This window comes from Littorina saxatilis, linkage group LG5, assembly GCF_037325665.1.
Source record: "Littorina saxatilis isolate snail1 linkage group LG5, US_GU_Lsax_2.0, whole genome shotgun sequence".
Taxonomy (NCBI): Eukaryota; Metazoa; Mollusca; class Gastropoda; order Littorinimorpha; family Littorinidae; genus Littorina; species Littorina saxatilis.
Window position 1 is genome coordinate 27,007,291 of NC_090249.1, and position 26,101 is coordinate 27,033,391.

General features: G+C 41.6%; 1 protein-coding gene across 3 annotated transcripts in view; it reads right to left on the reverse strand.

Annotated features, from left to right (window-relative positions):
- The window catches only part of LOC138966732 (high affinity 3',5'-cyclic-AMP phosphodiesterase 7A-like), a 117,346-nt gene that overhangs the window by 15,328 nt on the left and 75,917 nt on the right, over positions 1–26,101 (reverse strand). For all 3 annotated transcript variants that reach the window (XM_070339057.1, XM_070339058.1, XM_070339059.1), the window contains 6 exons: positions 6,499–6,559; positions 4,680–4,757; positions 3,703–3,845; positions 3,004–3,067; positions 825–920; positions 238–338 (listed from right to left, as the gene is read on the reverse strand). In XM_070339057.1, coding sequence (XP_070195158.1) covers positions 238–338; positions 825–920; positions 3,004–3,067; positions 3,703–3,845; positions 4,680–4,757; positions 6,499–6,559 — 543 coding nt within the window. The remainder of the gene's footprint in view (positions 1–237; positions 339–824; positions 921–3,003; positions 3,068–3,702; positions 3,846–4,679; positions 4,758–6,498; positions 6,560–26,101) is intronic.

Consider the following 26,101-nt stretch of genomic DNA (forward strand, 5'->3'; position numbering starts at 1 on the left):
AACAATCACTCACTGTCAAACTGATGTATGATTTTTGCATCCAAATCACAATGTGCAAGTTAAGATCTTATGTTGCAACTGTGCTGTTACAGCGTGTGGGAGGAAGGGAAGGTGACGAAAAAAGAAAGAGAAGTACACGTCATTTGTTGCTCCTTCTGGATGCTTCAAGCATGGAGCAGGGGCAGAAAGCTTGTAATGGCTGGTGAACAGACTTATGGCTTGTAAACTTCAGCCTACCTTGTTTTCTTGGAGGTAGCAGTACATGGCCTGTGTGACATCTGTTGAATGGATGATATTGTGATATGGGTTGCTGTCATGGTAGTTGTCTTCTATACTGGCTGCAACAGATATCACAGGTGATATATATATATGCATTTATGCACAATTGCATTTACACAGTGCACATTCTTATTGAAGATTCAAAAGCTAGCAAAAAGCTGCATTTACCTTATCATCAAATCTGCAGCTGTACATGCTTACACTACAGTATCATAATACAAACTTTGCCCAATTCCTCATTTTCATGAGATCATTTTGTTATCAGCAACGAAAGCACTGACAAATGATTCAGTTTTGACAAAGACTAAAATGAGTAATTAGTGGAACGCATCATCCGCCAAAAGTACATGTTAATGTATGTACCACAACAACACATTCACAGTTTTACTGCCAAAATTATGTTTCTGAATACAGAACCATAGTACATTTACATGCAACATCTTTGAACATGCAACCCTTGTTACAGTGCCACAAAGATACAAAAGCAGGCATATACAGAGACAAAAATCAGCCATATCACATTTGCCAAAGGACGTACTACTCACAGAAAAAGCGCAGCAGTTTGATAGTGTCTAATTGGAAGCGCTGGATAAAGCCATATTCCCTGAAGATGTGATATGCTAGGTAAAGCAATGAGCGACCTGAAACAAGAGCACCATAAGAACAAACAAGAAGGGCAAAGCCCATACGACTCACATGCTTGACCTTGACTTTTACATGACCTTGACCTTCAGCTAAACCTAGCAATGACATCATACACTAAGAACTGCTTTACACATTTTTTCTACCAAAATACATGTGACCTTGACCCAAGGTCAAGGTCATCCAAGGTCATGCAACACAAAGCTGTTAATTCAAGACATAGGAAGTACAATGGTGCTTATTGGCTCTTTCTACCATGAGATATGGTCACTTTTAGTGGTTCACTACCTTATTTTGGTCACATTTCATAAGGGTCAAAGTGACCTTGACCTTGATCATATGTGACCAAATGTGTCTCATGATGAAAGCATAACATGTGCCCCACATAATTTTTAAGTTTGAAACAGTTATCTTCCATAGTTCAGGGTCAAGGTCACTTCAAAATATGTATACAATCCAACTTTGAAGAGCTCCTGTGACCTTGACCTTGAAGCAAGGTAAACCAAACTGGTATCAAAAGATGGGGCTTACTTTGCCCTATATATCATATATAGGTGAGGTATTAAATCTCAAAAACTTCAGAGAAAATGGGAAAAATGTGGAAAAATAGCTGTTTTTTAGACAACATTTATGGCCCCTGCGACCTTGACCTTGAAGCAAGGTCAAGATGCTATGTATGTTTTTTGGGGCCTTGTCATCATACACCATCTTGCCAAATTTGGTACTGATAGACTGAATAGTGTCCAAGAAATATCCAACGTTAAAGTTTTCCGGACGGACGGACGGACGGGGGGGACGGACGGACGGACGACTCGGGTGAGTACATAGACTCACTTTTGCTTCGCATGTGAGTCAATAATAAGACCACTCACACTGCTAAATGACTCCTTCTTGAGGACTACTTTTGGAAGCTATCTATCATGCTGTCAGATAGGTTCAATTCAAAACTCTTGTCTATCCTTCACACACACACACAGACACACACACACACAGACACACACACACACAAACAGCCCATAAAAGGGTCTCCTTCTCTGTCTGTTTGTCTGTCTGTCTGCCTTTCTGTCTGTCTGCCTGGCTGTCTAGGTTGCTGGTGAACACAAAAATTGTACTTAGTGCACTCACAATACATCAGTCAAGGTTAATTTGAGCAGCTATTGTGTTTTCAGCATAGCAATAGGGTCCGATATTTAGATGAGACAAGTATAAGACTAATTAATGAGATGGTATGTAGTTCAAAATAAGGTCATGCAATCCAGCCGTTACACCCAGATGGATCACAATTTCAAGTTTTCCTTCCACCCTTTGTTTCCCTACGAAAGCTACGCATGCTCCCAATCCGCTCATGCACTGACACTGTTCAAAATCAGAAAGAGAAAAAAAGGCCAGATCTTGAGGTACGTCAGCAAAATGTATCAAATTCAATTTGGGTCGTAATGACGATGTTGTGACAAAAATGTTCAAGATGCTTCCTTGTCTCTGAAATAGACGCTAACAAGATTTAGGCGACTGTTGCAAACACCTCGGTTCATACTTGACCCAATAATAAGAAATGAATACAGTGTGCTCATCAGATAAAGTCTGCACGAACCACAGTGTGAGGAGTGCTAAGAGACTTCTCAACATCACCCACTCCCCTCCTTCACCTTCATGCAAACGCCTGATCCCATTTCTCTCCTACCCAAATTTCGAAATCAACGTTCTGAAAACAGTGGAATCTTTCTTTTACAACCCCCAGTTTTAAGACCTACCCATTTTAATAACCTAGTTTTTCAGGTTTTCTGTTCATAACATCTGTAAAATTACCTCCATTTTAAAACTTCCTCCATTTTCAGACCTGATTTTCTGAGATTTTTAAAGGCCTTAAAAGGGGTTTCCAGTACAGTAGTCAAGACTTGTTGCACATATATGCACACCCATCACATTCTCAAAATACCAACAAAACAACGCTTCACCAAACCCTAAGTTTAACATTACATGCCACTATCTTGGATCTGCCAGAATAATGCACCATTATTGAAAAATTCTGCTAAATGTCACAGAGAAAAGTGATTTAATACATTGTACCAAAATGTCACCTACCCCCTGTCAAGGTGTCTAAATGAAAAACGTTGAAATCCCAGTCACCAGTATGTGTGAGAAGGAGCTGCACAAGTATTAAGAACACATTTATATTCATGACAAAATCAATTTTCTAAACACTTGCTGTAACTTTCAGTTGAGTGCATACTATAACAGTATTGGCGTTAACCGGTAATTACCGGTATTTTACCGGTTGAAAAGAGAAAATACCGATAAAATATAGGCTGCCGGTATGACCTACCGGTTGATTTTTAGAACAACCGTTTTTTTTCGCTTGTAAAACAATAAATTAAACCAGTACTCTGAGTTGGACTCTTACTGGTTCCAATGAGAAGCCTACCGGTTTTTTTCTGGACTGTTTGCATAATAAAAGTTTGGGTACCGGTTTTAAAAAATACTAGCGCCATCATTGTATAATCTTCAATAAGTCTGTCTGCTTTTTACACAGCTGGAACATGTTGGAGGCACCAGACAATTTTAGCTAAGAATAACATCCGAAATCTGAAAATGTACTGACATGATCAGAATCATAAAGCTTGATTTAGTATCCTTAAAACATACAAACTGTTAAAAGTAAAACAATGTGCTTGCTGCATTTTATTTCATTCCATTTTCAGAAAATAAACCACTGAAATCATTTACTCATGACATCCCCCCCCCTCCCCCCCCTCCCCCCTCCCCCCCCTTTCCATATCTTACCTGTGCAGGCCAATAGTAGTACTCATCTACACTGTTTTTGTTTTCTTTTGACAGGCGCATGTTTGGCCGCCGCCGCCTGTGAACCCTGTGCAAACTGAGGAACCGAGAGCGGAACCGCATCCTGCACTCGGGTAGGTTCAGTTCTGTTCAACACAATCCAAAGGTCAGCAGTTAGTAGAATAGTACAAAGAAGTACATTTAAAACTAAGACCTAAAAGCAAAAAAATGTGTTTCTGGTTCCGCGACTGACCCAATTTCTTCCTCCCAACCCTAGAACTTTTTTTTTACCCTTAAATTTGTTTTTATTTCATTAGAAATGACAAATCTCATTTTTGCCAACTTTACACAAAAAGTAACTCTTAACTCTAACTCCCCGACAGCTAGAGGACACAGCTCGCCACAAGTAACGGTCTACAAGAAGCCATGCATGCGCCTGGGTCAACAAAAAATAAAAAATAAAGACCTCATTCCTAAAAAATAGATGTTATAATAACAATTCAAAAATGTAATTAAATAGCTACTGACCCAAATTATTTTTACCTTGTCATCAGAAACAACTTTTTTTGACTAAGCATTACAAGTTCATGAACAGATACTCAGAACACAACTTCATCTCTTTTGAAAGAAAGGAGTGAATTATTTTGACAAAAACCTCTGGTTGTCCTGTCCTTCCAGTTTTGAGCAAGACTTTTTTTCTGATTTTATTTTTCAATGACAGAAGCTTGAATTGCTGGTTCTACATGTACAAGAAAATCCCTTTCAAAGGTACAGTGACAGCCAGACAAACGAAGAGAAGATTTTGAAATCTTTTCAATCTACTGCTTTTCTGGATAAAAAATGTGGATAAAAATAATCACATTGCAGAATGCCAAACAGGAAGGGGAGAAAACTAACACATGTTAATATCAAATAAAAGTCTACATCAAAATCTGTTCATGGTTGGGAAGAAACAAACATTAAAGCATCAGTGTACTTACTTTCTATTAACTTTCGTTCCCATTCTAACAGCTGACCAGAATCGCCGAGGCCTGTCTTCCCTTTCATCCTCCCATCACCTGAATGAACAAAAACACGCACACACACACACCATATTAACCGTTACAACCTGTTCAGTTAAATAGAAATACTAAAATAGGCACTCAAATGCACGAAAACAAAACTTAGGTTACAATAGTATCACAAGAGATGTTTCATAAAAGCTGACATTTTTTGTTTGTTTGAAAGCCATAACCATTAATACATGTGCCAAGTAACAATAAACCCCATGAACAAAGGAAGATAAGCAAAACTCAACCTGAATATAGTTGCTTCAGTCTCTTCAAAGTGAAGGCCTATTGTACATAACTGTCATTAGCTTGACATTACACTAATATCCATGCTAATTTACATGCAGGAGCCACATGAATAGATTTTGTTCCCCTTACAAATAAAATTCCTACTCAAGCTTTTCAGTATGACAATCTGACAGTGATAACTTTATCTGATATCCTATTACATGTGTCACACTATGACTCATTTCTTTGATACCTTCTATGAAATAGAATACAATAATATACAACTTTATTGTCTGTTTGTGGTTATCAACAGAGAAATGTTTCTTTTGGCTCGTCACACAGTTATTAAACACAGGAAGCATTGGATAACATCACAAAATAAAATCTTCACTTTGTAACCCACACCACACTCAGTCATCAAATCATACCTTCATTCCACACATCTTATTACCCACCAATCTACCCACTTTCTGAATACTGATCTTCTTTATCTTCTCCTCTCATGGCCTGTCAGTTCATAAAGGCAGCAGCTTGATAAAAATTGCTTTTCTATAGTATAGTAACCCACTATGATTTGTTTCCTGTCAATGTACCAGAATATTAGGTACAGTAGGTGGTACCTATGATAAAAATCTACCCTTGGGACCGGCTAAGTGTCCCTACATTGCTAAGCTTGTAATGACAGGTACATTTTGGTCAAGTAAACTAACAGTGAGAAAACAGGTGTACTTTCTTGATGGATGTTCACTCATCTGAAGGGCCTCACGTTGCAGGTACAGTGGAACCCCCCTTTCAAGAAAGTAAGATTACGACTTTCTAAGACCTTACTTTTTTAGATTTTCTGTTGATAACCTCAGTCAATTTATCCCAATTTGAAGACTCCCTCTGTTTTAAGACCCCCAGATTTTCTCAAATTTATGAAAGTCTAAAAAGTGTTATGATGCGGCCATCAGTAGTACTCAACCGGTTATGATGACGCAAACAAATTATCAATCATTGATGATCATGCAAATCAAATGTCGCACCACTAGGATAACATGTGTGCTTTTCGTTGTTACTTTGTGAGCAAATCAAAGTTGCTGAATTACTTAGAAGCAAGATTAAGTTATGGAAGTTATCTCAACTACTTTGAACCAGAATTGGCTACTAAAACAGCGATAACTCTGGTGAAATAAAGCCACATGTACTAAAACAGCGATAATTCTGGTGAAATAAAGCCACATGTACATATGGGCACTTTCATGCTTTCACATACGCACACATGGACTCACTCATGCATGCATACATGTTTGCGCTTGCACACACACACACACACACAAATACACATTATACATACATACAAAAGTAAGAGCATAAAATAAAAACATGTGCATGTTGGAATCAACTTGGATATCTTCAATTATGCAGGGAGAGTGTTTACCATCATGTTTTTACACAAAACTGAACTGCTCAATTTTATAGATTCTTTCAAAACTTTTTTTTGGATTAAAATCTGCCCTACAAAATTACATTAAGAACTCACCCAGGGATCGAACATATATTGCATTCTTGTCAGCTCTTTCATAGGATATACCACCTCTCCGCTGCAAACAGAAAGAAAAATCTGTTACAAATATGTTGCATTTCACCCATATTTTTCATCTAAAAATAATGTTACCGTATAAAATCAATGACATGACTAAGCAGGCATCTCTCCCGAAGACATAGTATGGCTGCCTTTATGGTGGGGTGATTGAAAATGGTAATACACATTTTCTTCCCATTTGGACAATTATAGAGTCTGACTTTTCTGTACCAAGCGGTCCTACAAGTGTCAAGAGGGAGTACAATCAGCAAATACACCTACACGTGGCAGGAAAAATGAAAGCAAGTTCGACAAATTTAGTTTGATTGGTCAAGTGTACAAACCTGGAATAATATCAGTTACTGAACACAACCAGCAACATGGTAATCCATGCAAAAATACCATAATTGAGCCATTACCTGATACCCAAATGATCAAACCATGCTAAGGGTGTGATAAGGCCAAATATTTTTTCCCGCCGACCCTAAATTTCTTTTTTCATTTCTCAAAAACCAAACACTTTTGGCACATTTTGCGAACCATACCGAGACTAAGGAAAGTAACCTCCTTTACAATCGACTAAATTTAAAAAAACAGAAAAACAGAAAAGAAAAAAAGCCGACCTACTGACCCTTTCTTTTTTAGTCACGTTACCCTAAACCAACATTTATTTTTATTTGGCCTAACATAAGTCCTTTTTTATGCTCAAAGGTTGCCAGCTGGCAGATAACATTTTCTGGTCGAACGTTAATAAATATACCTGATCAGAAGAGTGAGGACAAGTGCTGATAAACTGTTAACACATCCACTCATGTAACAGTCAGATACCATGGGAGTGATCTGCATACTTAAAACAAATACTATTGCATTGTTCTCCTTGAGACAGCATCCCAAGTCTTGTCCATGAAACATAAATAATACCCTCCACAAAATTCAAAGAAACCTGCACTGGCCTCAACAGACAGTATTTACTATGATTGTTACAGGACAGTGGTTCAAATAAGGAAAGCAATCAGGGTCTGCTCAACTTGACATTTTTGCTAGCAGGCTGAAATTGCACTGAAAATGTGTGTCATAACATGTCACTCTAGTGAACTCATATTGTTGACAATTGCACTTTTTTTTTGTGAAACACACACACACACACACACACACACACCAACACACACACACACACCAACACACAGAAAAACAAACTGACAGGTCTAACTTTCACAGGCACACCACACGGGTCCACACAAAAAGGGACAGGTGCAAGTTCAGACATTTGCCCTGGGGTAACTTTGAGGGAAACAGTCATCTCCGCATTCCACGGTGACGCAATCTCCCACACACTGCTGCCCTTGTTCGAGCTGAGTTGCGGTTCATATTAAGAGGGACATTTGTGAGGGGAAAAGACTTTCAATGTAGTTTGCCAAGTCAATCAAATCGCAGTGACATTTTGTCAGAGTGAAAAAGGTTTCAATTGTGATAATGCAATTTAACAACTGAGTCGCAGGGACGAAGGGTATGCATTTCATTCTGAAAATCTGAGAGAGAGAGAGAGAGAGAGAGAGAGAGAGAGAGAGAGAGAGAGAGAGAGAGAGAGAGAGAGAGTGAGAGAGAGTGAGAGAGAGAGAGAGAGAGAGAGAGAGAGAGAGAGAGAGAGAGAGAGAGAGAGAGAGAGAGAGAGAGAGAATGCGTAAGTAATCTGTCTCTGCTTGTTGCAGGGAGAGCAGTTCCTATTGAAAAGGGAAACATGTATGCTAATAATCCTTGTTACGAGAGCTAAGCGAAGATCGGTGGTAACTCGGTGCCTGCTCTTGTGTGTGCGTGAGAGAGAGAGAGAGAGAGAGAGAGAGAGAGAGAGAGAGAGAGAGAGAGAGAGAGAGAGAGAGAGAGAGAGAGAGAGTGCGTACGTAATCTGTCCCTGCTTGTTGCAGGGAGAGCAGTTCCTATTGAAAAGGGCAACATGTATGCTTATAATCCTTGTTATGAGAGCTAAGCGAAGATCGGTGGTAAACTCGGTGCCTGCTCTTGTGTGTGCGTGAGAGAGAGAGATAGAGAGAGAGAGAGAGAGAGAGAGAGAGAGAGAGAGAGAGAGAGAGTCATAATGACCAGAGAATTCGTACGTAATCAACACCATACAGCATTATGATTAACGAGGGTTAATCCAGCGTCCCAGCGTGACGCAGTCTGGTCCTAATCTTGAACACCTGGGTCAGTGGCGACCCAAACCGGCCAAACACTGACCAACAAGCCGAACAGGCACTCGCTGACCGGCCAACATGCCAAGAATCAGCACGGCCTCATTCTTCGCAGTCGGAGAGGAAAATAACTTAATTACAATTTCATCAACGGGCTCAGTTATGCAAACAGCCTTTTTGCCTATTCGCATTTCAAGAACAACTTAAAGTGCAATATCATCTGCTGGCTTCTGCACACGGCCTTCAGTTTCGCATTCATATCATTTACTTGTAATCAGTATCACCTACACAGCCTTGACGCCTTTTTTGCATCGAGAAAACAAATAAAACTGCAATTCTAGACTGGCTAATGAACACAGCCTTTTTGCCTTTTATCAATCAGAGAGCAAAAACAACTGCACTTTCACCTCCTGGCCCATGCACACAGCCTTCTCGCATTGAGAGAACAACTAAACCGCAAATCTACCTACTGGATTAATGCATTCTTTTTCGACCTCTTGCATTCAAAGAACTTAATTGCAATTTCACCAAATGGCTTATCCGCACCTCTTGAATTAAACGCCTGCCCTCAGCAGCAGCTCGTAGCGTTCAACGGAAGTGTGTGTGCATCCAACTCCAAACCTTATCGGTCCAGTCATTCGTGGTCTGATCACAAACTGACAATGACATCCCGGCCGTGGCCGACAGCAAGCGAGGGTCGATGTCGCGCGTATGGCCAGAATACACCCAAAACCTGTTATTTCCAGTGTCCAATTTTGTTGTCATTGCTAAGCTATTAGTCTCTGCCATCTGGTGTCACAGTTTTGATCATAGGTAGGCTATCAATCCTCAGCAGCGCACTGCTATTTTCACTTCCCTGCCATCCAGTGTCAACTTTTTCATCACTGTCATTATTGGAAAGCTATTAATCTTCAGCATGACACTGTTTTAATTTCTCAGCCATCCAACGCATATTTTACACGTGCAAACGACCCCACGGGTGTCCTAGTAGCGGTTAGGCCTGGCTAGAGGGAAGGTTTTGCTATGAAATCTTTAGTAATATATCGCGAAAAATTACTTTAATTCAAAAAGAGTAATGGTTCGCATACTTAAAAGCGAGATATCGAAAAATACAAGCCTCTGAACAAAAGTGTTGAAAAACACACACAAAAACAAGTACCAAAGTACCTCGAATAATCTACCGCTTCGGGAGTCGACAATGTGAAATTAGTGGGGAAAACGGAAGACCGAGGACCAGATATTTAGGGGGTAGACCACATATGATGTTAACCAACAAATCGCCGTGTATACGACCGCAGCAATCCCCCCCCCCCCCCCCCCCCCCCAGGACTTGCAATGAGTAGCCGTTCTGATGCAAATTAACTCTTTGGTCGGAATGACTTCCCGTGCGGAAGACAAAACCCCAGCGTTGTCGGGATGGGATGACCATAATTCATCTCGCTAATTGCATTCCCACCACGACTTTATGAAGGTCATCACACACACACACACACACACACACACACACACACACATAGAGCATTCTGGGCGACAAGCTGCTGAATCAATTTACCTTGCCTTTCACACATCTCATCCTGTCCACCTGGTGTCGAGAAAAAACACGAGGCCTTGCATTTGGTCACGGTTGGAGCAAATCACGGCGCTTTTTGACTCAGAAAATGCGAACGGACCAATTAATTGAGTATAGGCCTTTTCGGTTTGGAACGTTTAAAGCGACACACATGATTTTTATGCTGTTAATGATATACGATACTGATACATGCACAACCTGGCGGTGACCATACGATTAATTTTCTACTGCTGATATGTTGAAGTCACCGAGACAAACTTCGTGGTTCTGGAAATTTTGTGTCACTTCCTATGCAGAAGAAAGGATACAAATTTTACGTGACGCAATAGGGCGTATGCATAAACTGACTTATGAGAGTAGTTTCCCTTGTTTGGGATACCAAACAATGGCGTCAGCGAAGGGAAAGCCTGTTACCGTGAGCGAGTTACATTCGTTCTTGCGTGAAAGAGGCGTCACGTTTAGCGATTACCGCAAGCATGAAGTGTCCGATTTAGTGCAGAAAGCATTTGAAATCAAGTTGCCCATCGATCCCGAGGCGCTGATCGAGGATCGAGCCGAAGTGATCGGCTTGAAACTGCGCGATTTAGAAAGAGCGGTGCGTCCCGCTAGCGCTACGTGTCATTTGTGCATCTGTGCTACGTATCGTTTGCGCTATTTTCTGTAGTGCTATCGACACAAATTGACAAAAACAGTAGTGCTATCGGCACGTATTGCTATTGCCACAATTCACACATGCCATTATCACCTCCCCCTCTCTCTCCCCATCTTAGTCTTCTCTCGCTCTTTCTTTCTCGCTTGCTCTTTTCCCCTCCCCCCGCCTCTCCCCCCCTCTCTCTCTCTCTCTCGCATGATACCGTATATACATCCACGGATGTTTTTCTGTGTGTGAGTTTGTGTGTACGATACTGTGTGTACGTATGCGTTTGTGCGTGTGTGTGTGTGTGTGTGTTTGTGTGTGTGTGTAATGAAGAGAGAGAGAGGGAGAGCGATAATTGAATTTGCCTTTTACCGAATGTAAACTATTGTCAAAAACAGTGCATTAAGAACTAAAACCAACCAACCATGAAATAAAAAACCACCCTCCATCCCTCTCTCTCTTTCTCTCTCTCTGTTAACTGTCTCTCTCTTCCGCTTTCTCGCTCTTTCTCTGTATTTCTGTCTGTCAATCCCCCCCCCCCCCCCCCCCGGATCTCTCTCCCCCTCTAATTTCATAAAAGAATTTGGGAGAGAAGAAAAGGTTTCACTAATATCCTCGGTTATACCTTGTGTCAATATTTGTATTTAAAAATATATGCAATAACACTGTCTTACAATTTGTCAAAAACAAAGCTTTTTTTTTTATCTAAAAAGATCAAAATCCGAAAGAAACAACTGAAAATCATGCAGAGACTTTCTTCCAAAAATTACAAATCTCTGGCAAAGTGAAAGGAAAAACAAAATATTCCTTCAGAGATTGCGAGAGAGAGAGAGAGAGAGAGAGAGAGAGAGAGAGAGAGAGAGAGAGAGAGAGAGAGAGAGAGAGAGAGAGAGAGAGAGACACGCACACACACACACACAAGACAAGACAAGACAAAGACAAATTATTTATTAACGAGGGTAATGGCATAAACAAACAGGTGCTTTTTCACATCCAGCCCTCGCACATGGGAGGGTTTAATCTAATGATAATACGTTTAAAAAATGTTAGAATATGAATCAAAGCAAAGCAAACAACCGAACAAACAAGCGATTAACAGACTAAACAAACAAACATACATACAAACTAACATAACAAAGAGAGAGAGAGAGAGAGAGAGAGAGAGAGAGAGAGAGAGAGAGAGAGAGAGAGAGAGAGAACTCAGAATGGTTTATTATATTAAGGTCACAGAGAGAGAGAGAGAAAGAGAGGGACAGAGAGAGAGAGACAGAGTGAGTGAGCGAGCGAGTAAGCAAGAGAGAGAGAGATACACACACACACACACACACACACACACACACACATATATATATACACACACACTGAAACAGACACACACACGCACACACATACACAGACATACATATACACACACAAACCAGAAGGAGTGAGAGCGCGAGAAAAAATGAGAAAGAGAAAGTCGTCAGTAAGTAGTGGTATTGACACGTAGCGATAATGACACGTAGCGCTAAAAGATGTAGTGCTGTCGACACGTAGTGATAAATTAATGAACGAATGATAGCGACTCATAGACAAATTATTTGTAGCACTAATCAACGTAGCGATAGCGGCACGTAGCACAAATGACACGTAGGACAAATGACACGTAGCACAAATGACACGTAGCGCTAGCGATACGCACCCCAGAAAACCCACGACGACGCCATGTTCAGCTGCAGAATCCTGGTTTCTTGTCAGGAAGTACCAACATAAACATTCTACCTGTAGCAAGCTGTGACCCAGCGCTGACACTTATCGTAGTGGTAATTAAACTTTCCAGGCTTCACGAATGGAAAAACTTCGATCCCCACACACCGTTCGGGATACCTAGTGTCCATATTGCACACTCCCCATGCACATCTTTTCTGTCTCGGCATTTTATAACCTCAAAAATGTCACAGTCTACACAGCACTGTGAAAGCAAAAACACGCCATGTGTGTTCTCCCTTTCAAGGGAAGCTACTCTCGCGCTCTCCTCCCGCGCGATTTACGAATATGGACTATTATTCACGTTCTGGTGTTTTTTCCAACTTTATTTGGCTTTTGACGTCAGAGATTTCACTTTCAAAGAGAATATCAAAAAGGATGATTTTGTGTTCTCTGCCAACCAGCGAAGGGCCCACTATCGTGTGTGGTTTGAGTCGTTATATATATCTCTGCCCGTCCGTAATGATCTTGTACTTTTCTGACTGGAAATTACATTCTCAAGTAAGGGAACTTTTGCTATCAATCATGGAATATTTAGTTACCACAAGGAAAAATACATATATTCAAAATCAAAAGCTATGATTTGCCTCGTTGATTCTCTTCACCTTTTTGTATGGGTTTTTATTTGTTTCATTAAAAAAAAAAAAAAATCCCAAGGTGTGGTTAAAAGAATTGTCCAGGGAACATTCTAAATCAAGCAAAAAATCGCACTCACGTTGCTTCGTCTCGTGCAGGAATAAATGTAAGTTCAAACGGTCGATCAAGTGTTAGGGAAAACATTCCCAGAACAGGCAAAATCACTTTTAATAATTCATAGATATCACAGTGGGGATAGGGACAAAGTGTGCTTTTAGTTCCCCATAAAATACCATCGTTAGACAAATAAAAAGGCGGGTCAGCGATCAATACCTTGATCAAAGCTTTCACCTTGTATGCTGTCGACAACGAGGATGTTTTTGTTTTTGTCCTGGACATTTTTCTGCCAAATTATTTTTCATTTTTCATTTTCATTTTTCATTACTTTATTGTCCCATCGCTGGGAAATTCGGGTCGCTTCCTCCCAGTGGAAAGCTAGCAGCAACGGAGTCGCGCTACCCAGGTGTCTGTGTGTTTAGGTGTATTCAGCCACCTGCACTTATGGCAGAATGACCAAGGTCTTTTACGTGCCATTGTGATGACACGGGGGTGGGACATGGCTTCCGTCTCTGGGTCTGCACATAAAGTTGACCCGTGTCCGTCCCGGCCCGAATTCGAACCTGCGACCTTTCGATCACAAGTCCAGTGCTCTACCAACTGAGCTACCGGAAGGACATTCTCGATATGTTTGTTTGTTTGTTTGTATCACATGTATGTTCGTTTGTACATATGATCAAAGTAAAACGCCTGTTCGGAAGTACGAGAGGCAGACGAGAATGTTAAAATACAAGGGAAGTCTTCGGAAGAAAAACAAGAATGCAGTAGAAGACTTTGAGAACCTACCCGTTTGAGTCACGTGATGAATGATATCCACCAACAGTTTGTCACTAACAATGACTTCAGTCACAGAATTCCATTGCCCAAACCGTCGCGGTTTATTAGGGTAGCTACAATCACCAAAGGACCTGAAGATCTTTCATGTCCATCACTGTATCACCATTTTCTATTAGTGTTCGTTGACTGTTCTACAAATAGAATCTGGCTCGGCTAGCCTACTGTCAGACCATACAGACCTTGGACGGGAGCCTTGTTGTGTAAAGAAGGAAGCTCGGTCTTCTGGTGGTTTTTAGGAGAAAGAGCTCGTCACTGTTCAACTCGGTGACAGTGCCAGCCACTATCACAGTCGCCGTGTCTCTGCACGCTAATAAGTACAAATCACTCTCAAGACACAGAAAGTCCGCTGGTTTATCAGCAGTCTGTCAATCACTTTCCTTCCAATGTTCACACACTGTCCAACACGACTGACCGCTGCCAGGACACAGACAGTCTGCCGGTCTATCAGCGGTCTGTCATTCACTCTCCTCCTTGCAATCTCCACCACACCTGTCTGCCATGGACCAGTGCCAGACTAGACAAGCACTCTGACCAGCTGGACGACTTACGGCCTATCAATCAACATTCACCTCCCCCTGTCCTCAAACCTCTACAAGGGACTCAAGTGTCAGGCTAAAGAAAATGTTGACTGTCCCAAGCCCCACTGACTGATGTCTTATAGCAGGTCGCGGGTGTTGCACCACACTTTGAAGTAATCCCACACTTTGAAGTAAATTACTTCAAAGTGTGGGGATGTGCCCCACACTTTGAAGTAAACCCATTTTTTACTTCAAAGTGTGGGGGGATCTTCCCACACTTTGAAGTAAACTCAGTTTTTACTTCAAAGTGTGGGGGGATCTTCCCACACTTTGAAGTAACTTACTTCAAAGCGTGGGACTTTTGCATCGCCTGTTTGAGCCTGATGATTTTGTCAAAAAAAATGGCAAAGTCTTTTGGATGAGTGAACAGAAAAAGTGAGCGAGCCAAGAAACATAATGATGTTTGTTATCAGGCTTTAAGCAATGTCCCATTGTTGAGTGTGACGAAAACTCGTGGTGACGATTTTAAAACATGTTGGGTCACGCATGGTCCAATCTTACATGGTCCAATCTTACATGGTCCAACCTTACATGGTCCGACCTTACATGGTCCAATCTTACATGGTCCAATCTTACATGGACCAATCTTACATGGTCCAACCTTACATGGTCCAACCTTACATGGTCCAATCTTACATGGTCCAATCTTGCATGGTCCAACCTTGCATTGTCCAACCTTGCATGGTCCAACCTTACATGGTCCAATCTTACATGGTCCAATATAACATGGTCCAACCTTACATGGTCCAACCTTACATGGTCCAACCGTACATGGTCCAACCTTACATGGTCCAATCTTACATGGTCCAATCTTACATGGTCCAATCTTACATGGTCCAACCTTACATGGTCCAACCTTACATGGTCCAACCTTACATGATCCAATCTTACATGGTCCAATCTTACATGGTCCAATATTACATGATCCAATAATTTATATGGACCATGTAAGATTGGACCATGTAAGGTTGGACCATGTAAGGTTGCACCATGTAAGGTTGGACCATGTAAGGTTGGACCATGTAAGGTTGGACCATGTAAGATTGGACCATGCGTGACCCAACATGTTTTAAAATCGTCACCACGAGTTTTCGTCACACTCAACAATGGGACATTGCTTAAAGCCTGATAACAAACATCACTATGTTTCTTGGCTCGCTCACTTTTTCTGTTCACTCATCCAAAAGACTTTGCCATTTTTTTTGACAAAATCATCAGGCTCAAACAGGCGATGCAAAAGTCCCACGCTTTGAAGTAAGTTACTTCAAAGTGTGGGAAGATCCCCCCACAATTTGAAGTAAAAACTGAGTTTACTTCAAAGTGTGGGAAGATCCCCCCACACTTTGAAGTAAAAAATGGGTTTACTTCAAAGTGTGGGGCACATCCCCACACTTTGAAGTAATTTACTTCAAAGTGTGGGATTACTTCAAAGTGTGGTGCAACACGCGGGTCAGCGAAGCCTCACAAAAAGTACCACCACAGTGTAGAAGGAGGGAAAAGCAGAGAAGAAACATGCCTTCTCCGAGTGGAACCCATCCTCTTGTAAGGCGCTGGGAGCTCTGCTTCACCACACCGTCTTTAAAAAAAAAAAAACCACTAAATTTTTCAAAAAAAGCACACAAAAAGCAGACTGCAGCGCATCCATCCGATCACCTGATGATTCGACCCCTCACGAGGAAGGTGCGGGCGAAGGTACGGCGCAGTCAAAATAAAGCTTGGCTTGTTAATGGAATGGTAATGTAATCCAAGCATGCCAGCGCCAAATTCAGTTCTGGGCAAACTTTGGCCTCGGAAGGCCAGCGCGACAAGGTCAATATTTTCACTCCAACTCTGGCGCTCTTCGATAAGCCTAATCTCGCTCGACATACAGTACTCACCTCTGTGTCCCCCCCCTTTTGGCCTTACGTCACTCTTTCCTTTCTAATCGCTCCGCCGGACTTGAGTGGACGTCCCACTTTCGGAATACAGCCCATCCTGCCCCTCCACCCTCTCTACCTCCTTCAGTGTTCACGCTACAAGTAAAGGTAAGTATAGTGCAATTCCCCTTTTCAGACCCAATCCGTTTTGTCGAAAGACCTACCCACTTTTAAGATTTATATATTTCTTCCATTTTCTTTCCACAGCGTCTATAAATTTACTTCCATTTTAAGAATCCCTCTCTCTGAAGACCTTAGTTTCTGGAAAAAATGTCAGATCTTTAAAAATGGGGTTCCACTGTACAGCAAAACGAAGGGGAGAGCAAGGTAAGCCGCCTTCGTATTTCAACACTATGAGTATCGCGGTGCCACACGTTTTTGTCCCGGTGTTACACGAGAAAATTACTCCCACGGGATATTTTACTCTGGAGTAAAAATTTCGAACGAAAATTTTACTCCCTTTACAAAAAACTACTCCCCCATAATACGAGGAAATAACTTCCAACGACATGTGTGTTCCGAGTCAACATTTCGGTCGAAAATGTTACTCCCCTGACGAATAAATAACGAATACATGTTTCCACCCTAACACGAGCAATTTACTGCCCACGCCAGGTGTACGCAACTTATACTCCCCTGTCCCCTGTTGGTGGAAGGGGTGGAGGGAGGGTAGCGCGACATTTGTTTGCGCGAAATCACATATTGGCATTATCCCTCCTTCGCCCGCATCTCATTTTGGCGTACGAGATTTTTACTGGAAGTCAAAATTTGGGGAGTCAAAATTTCGTGGAGGGAGTAATTTTTTCGTACCTTGGGGAGTTCTTTTCTCGTACGAAATTTGTACTCGGAGTAAGAATTTCGTACGAAATTTTACTACGGAGTAAATTTTTCGTGGAGTAAAAATTCCGTGTTACACCGGTCACTGAGCCTGGAAATGTTGCAAGGGAACAAAATGGAAGAAGGAGGAGGCAAAGGGGGGCGGGGGTAAGATCATGCCCTGGGCCCGAGTGGCACTCAACCTGAATGGATGGCTATTAGAAAAGCAGACGCTGTCAAGCGTCCACCGAACACGACCCAGCACGTCAAAAAGTCGTACAGTTATGATTGGTGTTATGGGGACAGAGGTGGACTTCATCAGGTACGTTACCACACCATGCTCCTCATGCCTGAAGTACGTTACGCTCGGGATCACAGAGTTTACACTAAACGTTAAAGCCAGGGAAACTGTGTTTGACGCTGTTGATCTTCCACTAAGTCGCGCGTTATGAACAACGAGGAATACATTGACACACATTGACAATACAGACCACACCCACCCAACCCCAAACCAAAAAGCATGGGTGGGAGCCCAAAATGTTGCCAGGACTGAACATTTTGGAAGGACGGGGTCCAGGGGCCGCTAAGGCTCCGGCGGGGTGCAGGGGCAGCGCCATTGCTGGTGGGTCGAGGGGGGCGGCGCCCCCCAGCCGAAAATGAATTTTAGCATTATAGGGAGGGTTTAGGCGGCCTCTCCTGACTCTAAATTTTAGAACAAACAAGCTTTTTAGAGATGCATACTATATAAATCTTGTAAACTTGAAGAGGTATTTGTATCTAACCAGCTGAAAATGAATTTTAGCAATTCAAGATGTGCTATTTGAGCCTCTCCTGGCTTAAAAACTAAAAACAGCACACACACATTTTTGAAATTATTTTTAACTTAACCTTCAGGATCACCATTTGGATTAAATATTTCTTTTAGAGCAAGCCTTTTTAACGAAAGTTTTTGATTTAGCGCTATATAAATGTTCTTCTTCTTATTATTATTATTTTACAGGGATCACGTGACCGCCGCTCAAGTAAGGGTACCCTCAAAATCGACCAGACAAAAACGGAAGAGCCGAATGAAAAATCGACAAAAAATCACAATAGGCAAAACGTTGCAACTTTTACATACGAGAAGAAAGTCAAACCAATTATCTACCCTGAACAGATTGTTTTGTTTTGCTACCTTGCGTATTTCGCGTGCTATGCTATTCCTACTGATGCAGGTGTCGATCGCAAGAGCGGTCAAAAACGGGACTTTTTGCGTCATTCTTTAGGGGTATCACGACAAAAAAGTCTGCACTTTAGCAATGATTTGGTGGATTGCTTTGAAACTTTCAGAATATTTTACCAACATACTAGAGATACTTCGAGCGAAATGATGGATTGTTACAGGTGTTTGTTAAAATGTTATGCAATTTTTCGAAAGAAGTTTTTAATCTCGTCGTAGGATTGTTCCCTTGGGTCCAAAAAATGTATGACTTTGCATGTCTTTAGAAAAATGATTGATACACACACTGCTAAAGTTTTATGTGCGTGTAAGCACTGACGCAGATTTGCTGGACCCGTAAACACGCTGCATATTTAAGCGATGATTCTGGTGCCACAGCGATGCCCAGCCAAGCGTGACCGTATCATGTTTTAAGAGGCACGCAGCAATAACAGCTGTAAGCGCGAAACAGCGTGAACGTTCCATTTTTTCCTCATGAGTTTGCATGACTAGCAAATTAACACCAGCAGCTACACGCAAATGAAACTTAGACAGAATCTGTATCAATCATTTATCTGTAGATATGCAAAGTCATGAATTGTTTTGACTCCAGTGAACAATCCTATGACAAGTTTAACAACATTTTCCGAAACATTGTGTCACATCTGGATAAATAACCGTAACGATCCAAACTTTCGCACGAAGTATCTCTAGTATGTTGGTAAAATATTCTGAAAGTTTCAAAGCAATCCACCAAGTCATTGCGAAAATGTAGCGCTTTTTGACATGATACCCATAAAAATTGACGTAAAACGTTCCGTTTTTGACCGCTCTTGCGATCGACACCTGCATCAGCAGGAATAGCATAGCACGCGAAATACGCAAGGTAGCAAAACAAAATAATCTGTTCAGGGTAGATAATTGGTTTGACTTTCTTCTCGTATGTGAAAGTTGCAAAGTTTTGCCCACTGTGATTTTTTTTGTCGATTTTTCATTCGGCTCTTCCGTTTTTGTCTGGTCGATTTTGAGGGTGCACTTACTTGAGCGGCGGTCACGTGATCCCTGTAAAAGAAATAGTTAATCCAAAAGGTGATCCTGAAGGTTAAGTGAACGGCCTTCTTTGGCATATACAGTTTTAATTAAATGACACAGGAATTAATGCTTTAATTTGGGTTTGAAATTTGTTGCAATCGTTTTTTGGCCAACTTTATATGGTTCAAATTCACGACTACTGGAAGAAATTGAATTCACAGAGAACACGGGAAAAAAAGAGCACTTGACTATCAGAAGTCAGGATGATATTATGCCTACATACAAAACTACTTCATGTACAATTGTTGAGAACTTCAAGCAGTTGGTAACAAGTTAGGCAACTTTCCGGAAAGATTGTTCAACACCGTCATCTTATGCGTATGGGTTTATATCTAAAAACATCATGATGCAACATGTGTTCCTTGACACAGGGATGGAACTTTACACAACACTTCGCACTGTACCGCCAATCTCTGTCTGTCTGTCTGTCTGTCTGTCTGTCTGTCTGTCTGTCTCTCTCTCTCTCTCATCGTCCTGCTCAACCCAATAACCGGTTTGATTATTAGAGTATTATGTGTTCAGCAAAATCAGGACTCAAGGAGCAACCAGGGTATGCAAGACCTGGAAGGAATGGCCCCGCCGGGCCTTAGCCTTTGTTTATTCGCTGCAGAAAGTCAATCCACTGTTATTGCTAACAGCTAATTAATTAGGTGCATAGCCAAGTCAATATCATAAGCTGCAGGGACAATAACACCTCTTTCCTAATTCAGATTGTACAAACCCACAAGTCAAGTGCATCATCTGACAAAATTTCTCCGCTCCTCATTGTCTCTGTTGACGCCCGTTTTCGACCGCTTGCTTCCCTTTGTATAATAAACCAAGCATATGGCGTCATCGTACAAAAAGAAACCTTCAAAATCTCAAAACTGGTGAGAATTCTGATTGGGGGGGGGGGGGGGGGGTGTCCTTTCTGTAAAATGACGTCAGTTCCCTTCCATAATTGGTCAATGCGTTTCTGTGTTGGTTAATTGTCAGTGTCTGCCTACAAATAATCTACTTCCATTCCACTATCCTCTTTGAAACCACACACCAAAAGCGTTAAACCTAACGCCAAAATCAACACAAGACAACCTTTGATAATTTAAGAAACTGAAGCGTCTAACGTGATGAATATTTACAGAGTTACACGCGCATTTACAGAAGGTATGTCTACCAGCCGAGCTCATCTGCCCTATACCATTCTTAGTCATATGTTACTGATTATCCACTTTCTGCTTGACCTCTTCTACCAGTTACTACACACACAAGAGAGTGAGTGAGTGAGCGAGTGAGCGAGTGAGTGAGAGAGAGAGAGAGAGAGAGAGAGAGAGAGAGAGAGAGAGAGAGAGACACACACACACACACACACACACACACACACACACACACACACTCGTCCACACTGTCCTTTCTGCAGTGCTGTCGTCACAACAACAAAACACGACAGACAACATAATCGAAGCGGCAGTGTGCAACTGTTACGCTGCACATTATGCGACAGGTTGCACAGAGTACCCCACCTATCACTCAGTGGCGGTGCATGCACATTGACAGACACAGCATGAATGAGCGAAACGCGCCTTTCCGTTCAACCTGTCTCGCGTTTCTTGCTGCGTGTGTGGGTGGACAGGTGTGAGTGCACTTCAGATCAATGGGTGCAACAGGTGAAAGTGCCCTCTCCAGTCAAGACGGCAGAAGTGCACCCTAATCCCGAACATGTGAAGCGCAAACAGTATTCAAGAGCTCCTCTTACACATTAGACACTGCAAAACCTGTGGGGCAGGAAGGTGATATTCATATAAGGTCAGAACCTTCAATAAGTGCTCTTTATATCTTATTGCAGCCCTCACGATCGCACTCTTCACGTGAGAGGAACTGCCAGTGTCAGGCATGTCGTACCTATAGAGCTTTGCATCTTTCCAACAGATAGCAAAATGCCATGAGAAGACTGACTCGATACCACTGCACTGCGTTTTTACAGCCTGCAGGATACGCCTAATTTTCTGTATGCAAAACTGTGAACCATTCTTAAAGTTTAAAAATGTCTTCCTGACGCTCTCTTGAGTGTGGTGCATGGAACTAACGCATAATGGGCTAGTAAGTTACTGGTTACATGGCATGCACCCATTGCAATCAAATCATGGAAAATGGTACGTCGTCACAGTCTGGTTTCTTTTCTTTATTTGGTGTTTAACGTCGTTTTCAACCGTTCAAGGTTATATCGCGACGGGGAAAGGGGGGGATGGGATAGAGCCACTTGTTAATTGTTTCTTGTTCACAAAAGCACTAATCAAAAAATTGCTCCAGGGGCTTGCAACGTAGTACAATGTATTACCTTACTGGAAGAATGCAAGTTTCCAGTACAAAGGACTTAACATTTCTTACATACTGCTTGGCTAATATCTTTACAAACATTGACTATATTCTATACAAGAAACACTTAACAAGGGTAAAAGGAGAAACAGAATCCGTTAGTCGCCTCTTACGACATGCTGGGGAGCATCGGGTAAATTCTTCCCCCTAACCCGCGGGGGGGTCACAGTCTGGTGTAGTGTGCCTTCGTTGCGCACATGCAAAAACGCAAGTCAAACACATCAATACATTTGTGGTCCTCTTCACGCCATTTGAAAGGACACCGCCGCCATAAATGGCATTGGAACAAAGCAAAACTAGCCCTGACGAACTGCACTAGAGAATGCTGCCAGACATTTTGCTCCGAAACACAAGCCGCAAAGCTCCAGGGGTCGTCTGGCGACCTTAAACCTCACGCAGCCCAATGCGACATCGCTTGAGAGAACATAGAGGTACATGTACATTCCTTTTGTTCTTGTACCAGCGAACGTGCGCACCATCACAAATCGGTCCAGACCTTTTTACACGTGATAACATCATCCTTCAGCTTACATAGCAAAAGCCAACAGCCTGGTTGCTCCATGTGCAGAAGTGGAATACTTTGATGATGTTATTTCGTTGGTGACACCTATGCTAATCTGCGAAATGAATTCAATTAAACATTCTCACTCTTCAGCTTCACGCAACCCTATTGATTTCTTGCATTCGTCTTAGTGGAAGAATGCTCTTCTCGCGTGCAAAAAGCTTGGACAGATCGTGATGGTACACATTATTACTTACATGAGAAGGCCTGTACCTTTAACTAAGAGAAATCTTAAGTGAAACGCAGAAGAATAAAATATAAGGCCCCCCCCCCCCCCCCCCCCCCAAAAAAATAGTCTGTTTACGGTAACATAGGCACACAAAAAATAGGGTCGGTAGGTCGGGATTTTTTTTTCTTTTTTTCTAAAAAACCCCACATTTTTAAGTTATTTTGCCAAAAAACAAAGACTTTTTTTTTATTATTTTTTTTCCTCCCCCAAATGCCATAAAAAAAAGTTTAGGGTCGCGCGAAAAAATAGGGTCGGTCGGGATACCGTAAACAGACTTTTTTTTGGTGGGGCCTAATATATATTGTAATTCAATCAAGTTTGCGTTTTAATGAAACAGATCCTGTGATTGGTCAGAATGCCCCAACTCATTAAGAATTACCGGTCATTAAATAGAGAATACTACATGGCTTGCTGTGTCGTACCAGATTTACACGAGTTGTTTTTTTAAATATTGAACTGCGAGCGAAAGCGAGCTGTTCACTATTTGAAAAAGCAACGAGTGTAAATCTGGTACGACACAGCAAGCCATGTTACATGTAGTATTCTGTTTATCCTACATACTGTACTTACGTGTATTTTACTGAAAATGTCTTACAGTCGAGGCAGTTAAATTGAAGACGCTTGTTTTGGAACCCAGATCTCTTCTAAAGCCTCGTGCAATCTATTACGTCAAAGCAAAGAAACGTCACTCTGAAAGTGTGGCGTGACGTGTTAGTTCTAAAGATTCATTGAGGGTAATTAGCGAGCGCAATTTTTGTTTCTATAATGACGTTTGTCTCGGTGACTTTGGCATCATCAGCAGTGGAAAAACAAGTCCCTGCCAGACTTGCTTGACATGACCTCATTTACATGATAAACACACGTGTGATTTGAACGATTATTATCTCACGGGTGTCTCTCTCACGTATGTAGGATACTTGTCGACAAGGAACTTAGTCGATAAATATCGACAGGGGGCCGACTAATGGTTTAAATGTGAAATGTGAGTATAATAATGGGTGTGGGTCTGAAATGAAGTTAGGTAGTAGTTAACATTTGTTTTGAATAATTATTGGTATTTTGACAATGTGGGTAGCATGGAAATGTAAGCATTTGAATGTAAGTCTTAGGTACCATTGTACCCAGGAAGAGAGACGAGAGATAGGAGTAGGTTGCAATAGCTTGTGTGGTCTTTGAGTTTTGTTTTTGGAAAGATATTGTTAAAGAAAAAGAAGACAATTACAGTAATGCAATATTTATTGTGAAAACCAACGATTGTACAAAGAACATGTGAAGCAACATTATGTCTATGATGATGTGAAGAAAATTAGTTATGATTTATACTATTATTATTTAGACTTGAGACTGACAGTGTTGTGACGAGCGTTGGCTAATGGTAACGAGTACATATGTGTGTAGTTGTGGTGTGTGTGTGTGTTTGCGCGTTGGGTTTGGATTATGGGTGTAATTTGTAAAACAGATGTGACAGTAATAATGGAGTTCACATCAGTGAGGTTAGTTTGAAATGGAACACACGCACGTTTTTGAAAAAAACAATATGAAATTTTGAACCATGAGATCTTTATTAAATAATAAACTGAACATCAGCAAAAAATCAAAGCAATTATTAATAAGGTTTGAAAAGCTTGACTTACTATGTTAAATAGTGGATTGAAGGCTGAAAACGTCATTTACAAATTACATCTGAGATAGGGAGGGCGGGTGGGGGAAGTGCTGAAAGTGTGGATGAGAATAAAAAAAAACAAGAAGAGCAAACGCTCGATCGAGTCACTTTCGCAGTTCTGAATATTATATGAGGCATCAGATGGACAGGAAGAAATTGCTATTCACAACACAATGAGTCACGTTCACATAAAATTTGAGCCCGGTCACTTTTATAGTTTCCGAGAAAAGCCCAACGTTAAGTTGTGTGTTGCCGAACAGAAAAGGCTAGTTATCTCCCTTGTTTTTCTGATAACGTTCGTAAAAGGCTACAGATGTAAATACTTTGATGTAAAGAATAATCCTACAAAGTTTCAATCACATCCGATGAACTTTGTCAAAGATATAAAATGTCTAATTTTTCCTTTGACGCTGACCTGTGACCTTGAAAAAGGTCAAAGGTCAACGAAACCATCGTTAAAGTGTAGAGGTCATTGGAGGTCACGACTAAACAAAATATGAGCCCGATCGCTTTGATAGTTTCCGAGAAAAGTCCAACGTTAAGGTGGTGTCTACGGACGGCCGGCCGGACGGCCGGCCGGACGGCCGGCCGGACAGACTAACACTGACCGATTACATAGAGTCACTTTTTCTCAAGTGACTCAAAAATGCTGAGTGACAACAGGGAGGTTAAAGGCTGCCCTTTTCGTAGCGTTCTTTAATTAATTCCTTTTGTTTACATGTGCCAATGATGTTATAAAACTGTACCTAAGGGGACATAATAACGATTGGCTGTAGCTTTCGAACACAGAAAAAAATATTTCAGTATTGCAAAGTTGTTTTGATAGTGTCGAATGTAAACAGAACAGTCTCAAAGTGAAAGTGGATGTTTTCCGGAAATTGCGAAGTTAACAAGAATACCGGCAGAAAAGCGCGCTTTCCTGCTTAGCACAATACGCTACCGCACTAATCTGGCGTGTCAATATCACTACGTTTTGGACGTGGAGGATGAGCGATTTCCTTCCGCCCTCAGCTAATTCAAGAAATCACCCCCCTCCTAGGTACACGTGCACTCAAGTTAACCTCTGCTTTGACCTGTGTGCCAAGAGTCAGATGAGAGAGAGAGAAAGCGAGAGCGAGAGAGAGAGAGAGAGAGAGAGAGAGAGAGAGAGAGAGACACACACAGACACACACACACACACACACACACACACACACAAATAGACAGACATAGAAAGACAGAAGCGGAGAGACTCAGAGGGAGACACAGACAAAGACATACATACAGAGAGAGAGAGAGAGAGAGAGAGAGAGAGAGAGAGAGAGAGAGAGAGAGAGAGAGAGAGAGAGAGAGAGAGAGAGAGAGAGAGAGAGAGAAAATGTAACTGATCTCGTGAGAACGGTTGAGGCCTTGCAAGGTTTTGACGGCAACAATAATTATTGTAGTTCTCTAAGACTTTATTTCTGTTTGATTTGTAATATGTTGGGAAGACATATTTATCAATTGA